This window comes from Lemur catta, chromosome 14 (assembly GCF_020740605.2).
Source record: "Lemur catta isolate mLemCat1 chromosome 14, mLemCat1.pri, whole genome shotgun sequence".
NCBI lineage: Eukaryota > Metazoa > Chordata > Mammalia > Primates > Lemuridae > Lemur > Lemur catta.
The window spans coordinates 23,232,094-23,241,256 of NC_059141.1; the positions used below are offsets into that span (position 1 = coordinate 23,232,094).

The window sequence follows — 9,163 nt, forward strand, 5'->3', positions numbered from 1 at the left end:
GCAGCTCAGCTTCCCCCTTCTCCTCCCCTCTCTTCCCCCGGGAGCAGCAGGAAATTATTTATTAAAACGCCGCCCGCACTCTCATTTATTTGCGGTGAATAATCCTCGGCATCTCAGCGCGTTTATTAAACCTTTCCCGTCCCCGCGCCCGCATTACTTTAATAATAAATCGCGTGTCACTTTCCAGCGACGTTATTAAAGCCGGTCCGCTGCAGCAGAGGCTGGGTGCGGGGCGGGTGGGGGCGGTGGGCAGCAGGGGTTCCTCCGGTTCCAGACTGTGGGGCTTGAACCAAAAGGGAGGCAGAGGGAGAAATTGAGGCTGCAAGGAGGCTGCTCCCGAACATCCTACAAAGTCTGCAAACGCGATCGAGTACAGATTCCCCAGGACCCGTGTGACCCACTCGGGTAGGGTGGGCCTTTAGGCCGGGAGCCTCTGCTCTGCAGGTGGGCGCGGTAGGACCCATGGGCCCGCAGAGGGCGCCTCCGAGCTCAGCTGGGTGAAGAAAAAGCCAGGGGCGGATGCCGGGGCTGACACAGGGACCCAAACCCACCGCCCCTTTCAGCGCCGAGCGGATTTTCCTCTGTCCCGAAGGCGCACAGCACGTCCCACACCCCACTGCCACAACCCCACCCACCCCCTTGCTCCTGTTTTGGCGGTCGCCTTGGAATTCGCTCCAAGTATCCAACCCGCTCGCGCTCCTGGGGCCGCCGGCTCCAGCCAGGGTTTGCCAACAAAAACCGTCGTCTGGCTTAGGGGCCCAGGGCAAGGCAACAGTAGATGGTAGTGCGTAGGCGCGGGAGGGGTGGCCCAGTCCCAGGGTTGGGGTTTGGACCACGCCCCTCCCAAGAGGCCAGGCCCCCTGAGTTGGGCCCCAGAGGACAAAGTCAGACGCCGAGCCAAGAGCGGTCCCTCCCGCGGTGGCGCCAGGCTCGGGGCGGAGCCCAGGAGCGTAGGAGGCCGTCGCCATCCGCACACGGCATCCTGGCTTCGCTGACTTAGGCTTTCATTCTTTCCTTCAATCATTCGGTAAACACTGGGTCTCACCAGTGTCCCTGGGCTAGGTAAGCAGAATGAGGGAGGAGATTGGGGGAGCCAAAGAGTGCGGTTCTGCGAAGGACCCCAAGCCAGATACAACAGGTCACAATTGGGACAGACAGGAAACAGGCTTACCATGGCCTTGGGTTCAGCCGGGAAATAGATTCCTATGGGAGTTGGGCAAGGCCACACTGGTGGCCAAACTTCTCCCCTCCCCTATCCAATTTATGCTTTCATTTTGGGGTCCTACCCACACAGACATGATTCCCCACTCAGCCTAGGGAGGAAATCAGAGTAAGATGAACAGAGGGGCAGATACCTATCTGTATACCAGCCCCAAAGGAGGGCAGACTGAGAGGATACCCTGCTTCCAGCCAGATGGCTCCACTTTCTCCCCCTAGAGGGCTCAAGCCTTCCCTCTGTACATCTGGCAACCACGTGCTTAGAGAGCAGGACCTGCACTTCTGCAAGTCAGTGTCCTATTAGTGTGGGAGGCCTCCCAGGGATATTTGATCTTCATGTGCACATCTGCATGAAATCTCTGCATCTGTGTGGCTCAGTTCATTTGTAAATCTTTATTGGTGCTTACTGTGCCTAGTCCTGTGCTAGGCTTTGTCTAATAGAGTGGTATAAAATATGGAGCTGGCCCTGCCCATCTTACTGCAGGGAACTAAGTGCTCCACTCTGTTTTCTTGTACAAAAGACGGCATGCAGTTAGGAAGTGCAAAAAGGACTTAGGAGAGAGGGAAAACTTCTAGAAGACAGGCTAGGTAAAGGTTAGGGACCAGGAAAACAGCAGGAACAGGGCCGTTGGGGAAGGGCAGTTAGAAGAGACTGGCTGAGCAGGGCTGGCCGGAGGGCTGCTGGAAAGAGGTGGAGGACCCCCGTGCTGTGCGTCTCCTGCAGGGGCCCCTTTGCACACCAGCTCTCCTAGTCTCTGCCTCTCTCCCTACCCTCCTTCAGCTTCTCTCTCTCCCCTACCACCCCCTTCTACCCTGGAGACAAGTAGACCCCCAACCACCATGATCACCCCTACTAAGAGCATTAAAGTCAATCCATGAAGGGACCCTGTTCCCCCTTTCCAGGTCTTTTTAAGAGCAGGGATTGAGCTCATGCCTGCTCACCCACCCCAATGAGCCCAAGCTCTGGACCTAGTAGTAATCCTCGCTGTCTTCACTCTCAGCCTCCTCCTCAGGAGCCAGGTTTAGTGACCGCAGCTGGGGGATGCCTGTAGAGTTCAGCTGATCTGCAAACACACGTGGGCAAACGAGAGAACAGGAGAGAGGGACTGTCGGTGTGCATATATCCCAGTCTGTGGGAAGGCCATGCTTATGTGTGCACACACATGCACATACACAAGTGACTGTTTATTACGCACATATCCAAGGGCCCTAATCCAGCACCATCCTCCCAATCCCCGAGTTCAGGCCTCCCTCTTTACCTGGTGTGAGCACTGTCAGGCTAGCAGGAGCCTCGACCTGACCCAAGGCATTGCGGGCAAGGCAGCGGTAGGTGCCCTCATCACTGGGACGCACAGCCTGGATCTGCAGCCAACCAGTCACCTCAAACTTCTGGGGTCCTCCCCTAAACTGGAGCCAGACAAAGAGTCAGCATGCTCCTTTTGAGGGGGGCCCTGGGAAGCCTGAAAGAAGCTTCTACTCTCTGTCCCTACCTGCACAGAGATGTGGGGGTCATCTCCTGGCAGCTGGATGTCCAAGCCGTCCTTCCTCCACTCGATGGAGGCCATGGGGTAGGCAAACACCTCACAGCCAAAGATCACGTCCTGCCCTGTCACATTCCAAATGTCGTATGGGTGTGACACAATCTGGGGCTCTGGGGGTGGAGGTGGAAGGCCTGAGAACAGGATGACACATCCATCCCAGCAAGGACACGATATACGAATTACTGTGGACATGCTTGTGGCAAAACACAATGTATGCTGAGGTCAATACACATCTATAAACACAACATGACACACAGATACATATAATGTGGATGCTGGCACACACAAAGATGTGAACACAGATATGGAGATGTACACGAACACGTGTGCACACAGAGAGCCATAAAGACATGATGCACAAACACACAAGCACACAGACCCACACCTTAGCTTGGTAGCCACACTGTCCCTGACTGCTCCCTTGTCCTCATTCCACCCTGGGTGGGGAAGAGGGGGCACCTTGTCTGCCTTGCTTAAAACCAACACCTCCCCCCTTCCCCATTTTCAAACCAGGCCCAGTTCCCCTAAACCTGAAGAGCAGCCCTCCCCCCACCCCCCTGGGAAGGTCCCTCTGGCAAAGGCAGAGGACCTGAAGGCAGACCCCGGGCAGCAGGCCAGCAGGCAGGAAGCCCTGAGGACTAGTGGAAACTCTTGGGACCCCCCGCGGGGTGTTTGTTTCCCCTCCCCCCCCACCCCCGCAGCTTCAGCCAGGCCCCACCAGAGCAGGGGCTCGGGAAGTGAAAGTTACTAAAACCGCCAAAGAAAACTCCAGGCTTGATGGCCCCCAGCCCTGAGGGGATAGGGCGAAGGAGAGCTAGAAGAGCTCCCACCTTCACTAATCCCTAAATGCAGAAGAAAGGACAGAGGTGGGGAGACTGGGTTAATAAATTGCTCTAAGAATCTGCCCAAGCAAAACGTGATTGCATCTCACAGGAACCCAGGTCTGGCTGCCTGGGCTCCAGCAGTCTGGCAAAGTGTGGGAGTCGCTTCATTCTCTCAATTTTGAGCAACCATAGGCTATGTGCCTGCACCCTCGGAGGGTTTGATCTCGCCAGCAGTTCTGGAGCTTTCCCTGCTCAGCCCACGCAGCTTGCCAACAAAGCTCGGGGCCCCCACCTTCGGGCGGCGGCCTCTAAGGACCAGTAGAGAGAGCCCGGTCTTATACTGAACTCGAGGCCTCCCCGACCTCATTTTTTCCTCTCCCCTGGCAGAGGCCATGCTGTCGGGGATCAGGGAGCAGTGCCTCGAGGAAGCCCAAGTGCTGGGGGTAGGGGACCCGAGCCATGCGTACCCGATTCGCAGGGCCCCGGGTGCGCTACAGTGAGGTTGGCTTCGGGCCGAGCGCGGGCGGCCTCCTGCAGCCGGCAAATCTGGGCGTAGGTGCGGCCGTCGGACCCGCAGAGCGGGTGCTGCAAGCGGCAGGCACACAGCGGCTCCGGCACCTCTCCGCGGCTCAGGTCGCCGCCTGCGTCCAACCGGCACTCAAGCTGCTCGCCGCAGCGCCCGTAGAAGTGAGCACTGGGGTCCAGATCGCAGAGCTGACCCTCGAGATTGGCGCATTCCCAGCAGCAGCCGCACACGTCGCGCACCCAGCCCGCCAGGCAGCCGCGCGGCGCGGCGCACTCTTCTGCCTGGCAGGGAGCGCAGCCCTCGCCCTCAGCTAGTAGCCGCAGCCAGCCACGCCGCAGGTAATCCGGGCCTGGGGATGGCCTTGCGCCGGTCGGGGGCGGCGTCCGCACCACCAGCAATAGCAGCAGCAGGGGCAGCGCCAAGGCAGTTGCCAGGGACTGCGGCATGGTTAGCTGGAAGCCCTGTGAGCACTCGGGCATCAGCGCGTTCGTGGCACCCTGCCAGGGACGGAAGCCAGGTCAGGAGGTCAGAAACAATGTCTATGCTGAAAGACCAATCTCACTGCCCTTATATCAAAGCTTGACCCTGGCATTGGCTCCTCCTGCTACCTTGAAGTAGACCCCCAGCCCCAACACAGAGGCCCAGTGACTATAGGAGCTATCCAGTTATGCCAGTTGGCAATTAATTGGGCTGTTCTTGGGAGGCTGAGGAGGAGTGAGGAGAGATGATAGGAAGGGGTGATAAAGCTCAGGCGGAGGCGCGCGCATACACACACACATACACACACACACACACACACACACCGGCAGCATCACCACCATACACCATCCAACTCCAATGCTCATTGCCCCAGATAAGGATGGGAATGGACGGGTCCAGAAGTGAGAAGTTGTTAATGGGGGGTGGGAAGTGTGTGTGTGTGTGTGTGGGGTGTGATGGCCCTCGAGTGTGGCCTGGGGCCCAGGGCCCCAGGGCGCTCACCTAGTGTCCAGGACTGGGCCCTTGGGAGCAGTCGTGATTCCAGTCCGAAAAAGGAGGTGATGGAAAGAAAGCAGAGGTGCACGGTCAGCTGGGCCCGCCAAGCCACCTCTGCACCCGCCTGAGGATTTCTGAGGGCCTACGGATTTGGATTCAGAGAGCAGCTCCTCCGCCCCCTCTCCCCGCCCCTCGACGTCGCACACCCGCCTTCCCCCTAGTTCTGAGTCTGCCAATTTTATGCAGCCGCACGGGACCTTCCCAGGCCATTTCCCCCTAGCCTGGCCCAAAGTCACAATGAGAGCAGAGGAGCCGTAACCAGACACCAAAGCTGGGAGAGAAGGGGGGGGTGTGAGGACTGGAGACGGGGAGTGGGGGTAAGGAAGTGGCTGAGAAGCTCTAAGTGTTGGCTGAACGGCTAGGCCCTGTCCCATCTGACTTTACAGTCCCTGGGGTAGTCTGCACAATGGGGAGGCGGTAGGGGCTCTGGTGCCAAGTCATTTTACGTCGATGTCTGGGCGCTCCTGGAGGGCAGGGCCAACCAACGTCGCCTCCCCGCAGCCCAGGGCCGGCTTCCTGGGAGCAAGTGCAGGCTTGCCCACCCAGCTTCACCACCGGGGCGCGGACCGGAGACGGCGCTTACATCTGCCCTCCTCCTCCCTCCCCACATCCGGCAGGTGCTTCGACCCGCGGATGAGCCGGGTGATTAGAGGTTGGAGGCGACCGGCGGCCGCAGGAGAGGCGGGCGGGGCTCAGGTCGGGATTACAGGTTATGGTTGCGAGGCTGGCAGGGCCGTAGGCATTCTGTCTCTCCGCCGCCACCAGCGCCACCGTGGCACTCAGGGCTGGGGGAGGGGAGAAGAGACTTCTTGCAGGCCCGCCCGCCGAACACGGGTCGGCCAGGCCCCGCCCCGGCCTGTCCCAAGCGGTTTACAGAAGCCGCTCCGCAGTCTAGCTGGTAGGGGGCGGAAACAGCCGAATGCAGCCAGGGAGGAGGCGGCATTTAGTCAGGCCTGGCCCGGGCGGCAGCCCCAGCACGGCCCACCGGGATGGGGTCCGCATGCGCACTGGAGCCCTGGAGAGCCAAGCTCGGGAGGCGGCCCGGGACTCTGCCTTCGAGAAGCGCACCGGAGCTCGGTCAAGCCCTTTCACTTAGGGGCTCCCGAGCCCCGCATCTGGCCAGTGGGATTCTGATGAGATGGACGAGGACAGGTTGCCACCCGATCTCAAACTCAAAAGAGGGACGGGAAGCAAACTTCACGCGAGGTCTAGCAACTGTCGCGAGAATCAGAACGGGAAATCTAGGAATTCAGAACAGGAAAAGCCCGCGGGTTTTAAACCGGAAAAAGAGTGGGCGGGGCCAGCTATGGCCGATAGTTGCGAGTTATCCCTTGTCCTTGTCCTTGAGGACAACGGCAGTGTCGACGTAGTGCCGAAGTGAACTGTCAGAGAACTGCAGGAAGCCCTGAAGAAGGCCGGAACGGGGACTTGCGGAGCTGACAAACGGAGCCACCCAAGGAGGGGTTGGTCCCTGGCCCTGACAAAACACCAGGCGGAGATCGTTGCCAGGGTACAGAGCGGAAGCAGTTCGGGATCTCTTAATTAATTGCTACGGGTTTCTAAGCCCTGGAGCCGATTTTTCAGCCGCAAACTCCACGGTCCTAGAAACTCTTCACTTATCCCACTTTATAGTAGCCGGTGGTTTACTTTCCGTCTTTGCTTTGCTCTAAGCCTCTGGTAGTAGAGTGCTTAACTCACCACAGTATCTCGTAAACCTAGCCCCACACCTAGCGGCACAGTAAATTCTCGGCAAATTTTTGTGGATGAAATGTGAAAAACTTAGTTTCTGAGTGTTTAACCTAGATTTTTCTGAGTTGCTGATGGAGACGACTAGATAGGGAATGAGCGCCCTCTGGTGGGGTCGTGGTTGGTGACGAGAACATAGCCGTGCATACAAAAGATACCAAAGATGTTGACCATATGGGGGATCCAGTTTTATTAAGTAGAGGTTTTGTTCTAGGAAAACACCACATATTGTAAGAATACTTTTAGGAGGGAGTTGTTTGAGTAAGACACAACTTGATAGTCTGGATACGTTTCCAAATCCTTATCATCCAATACTTTATCCATTAAGGCTCCTAAGTACAGTCGGTAACAGCCATAGGAATCACAAATAGTAAAGAAATAGCAAAAGATTTTCCATACTCGTACTTTGGAAATGTTGATCAGTTTAACGGGGTTCATAGAAAACTGTTGGGCCAAAGGAAAAGGATTCTCTAGATGATGTGAGTACTGCAAGGAGAGAAGCCAGGTGGCATCGTCTTTTGCATTTACATGAGGAAGACTAGATTGAGACAGAAAAGGTGAAGTTAATGTTTGTTGAGGAATAGATGGTCCTGCCTCTTTCCCACTCTTTCCTGCAGATGCTTGTACTGAAGAAGGAATGAGGTATACAGTGTAGTCGTTTGCTTTCCACTGTGAATCCTAGCCTTGTGTTCACAGGTTATCAGACTTTCACTTTCTTTCAGCCACTGACACATAAAATAACTGTGATATAATGATAGAATGAAAAAGGCCCTATATAAATGAACAACAGATTAAACAAGGCATAAAAAGTCAGTGTGTAACTTGGTAAGAAATTACGTGGGAGGATCCCATATTTTAACCTGTCACTTCATGAACCCTGTTTTGACACAGCTGGCAAAAATAGTGGGGCTGCAACTTTGAGGAAGAAGCAGATGTGAAGCAAATGGTCCATACTGACCTATCAGATATGGATACAGAAGAATTGTGCTTCCTGTAAATATTAGAATCAGTTAAGTCAAAAAAGGCACAACATAGATAACTAAGATGACATACTTTGTAGCTATCTACTACGTACGACAAATAGGTAAACTCAGTCAAGGTGAAAAATATGTGTCGGAAATAATGAAAAATAGTGTAGGAAGGTAAGGTTAAGAGAAGAAGAGAAGTATATGGATACTGATCACAACTGTGTAAATATTTATCATATATTTATCATCAAGGCCAGGCGCGGTGGCTGACACCTGTAATCCTAGCACTCTGGGAGGCTGAGGCAGGTGGATTGCTTGAGTTCAGGAGTTCAGTACCAGCCTGAGCAAGAGTGAAACCCTGTCTCTACTAAAAATAGAAAAAAAAATTAGCCAGTCATGGTGCCTCACACCTGTAGTCCCAGCTACTAGGAAGGCTGAGGCGGGATTGCTTGAGCCTAGGAGTTTGAGGTTGCTGTGAGCTAAGCTGACGTCACGGCACTCTAGCCTGGGCAACAGAGGGAGACTGTGTCTCAAAAAAAAAAAAAAAAAAATCATCAATAAATGCCCTAAGAGAATTTGGAATGAGGCTGAGTAATGACTGAGTGTAATGCTCACTACTCCTTTATTTTGTAAAATTATTTTTCATAATAAAAAAGTAGAGCCTATTTTTATAGGTAAGTTGGAATGTTGAGATAAGTAGAAAGTTGGGACAGCCAGGTAGGAAAATAAACCTTGTAATTGAACTACAAATAATGTTACAAAATGAAGGCTGGAATAGCTAGGAACTGGCTCTCTGGAATACCTAGGCATTAAGGCAAATTGAGTGAGCTTTAAGATTATCTAGAAAGAAGTCAGACCTCAGTCTACCTTTCTTCCTATTTCTCAGAAGGCAACTCCTTCTACCTCCAGTATCCAGTCCACCTTTGAGATGGGCACTATAGCTCTATCCAACCTGATGACTTGGCCACATTTTGTATTAAACTTAGAAAGGATGCTTAAATCACTGTACCTGTGAACTCTTTCTACGTTTCTTGTTCCCCTTTTGTTTGTAACTTTTTTCATTATGAGGCATAACAGAGAAGCAGAAAAGCACACAAGATGGATATATAGCTTGATTAATTATTACAAAATGAACATTCATGTGATCATCATCCAGGTCAAGAAATAGAACATCACTAACACTCTCAGAATCTCCCATCACGTCCCCTTCCAATCATTATTGCTCTTCTTGCCCATACAAAACCACTTCCGTACTTTAATTTTACCTGGCTTTGACATTTATTATATATAAATTGGGACATGCCT

General features: G+C 54.0%; 1 protein-coding gene across 1 annotated transcript; it reads right to left on the reverse strand.

The window, feature by feature from the left end:
* Positions 1–1,416: 1,416 nt before the first annotated feature.
* Positions 1,417–5,366, reverse strand: KAZALD1 (Kazal type serine peptidase inhibitor domain 1). Its single transcript, XM_045568593.1, has 5 exons — positions 5,091–5,366; positions 4,051–4,606; positions 2,709–2,869; positions 2,478–2,625; positions 1,417–2,282 (listed from the first exon to the last, which is right to left on the reverse strand). The coding sequence occupies exons 2-5, from the start codon at positions 4,586–4,588 to the stop codon at positions 2,188–2,190; spliced, it is 942 nt and encodes a 313-aa protein (XP_045424549.1). The 5' UTR covers positions 4,589–4,606; positions 5,091–5,366; the 3' UTR covers positions 1,417–2,187.
* Positions 5,367–9,163: the final 3,797 nt, after the last annotated feature.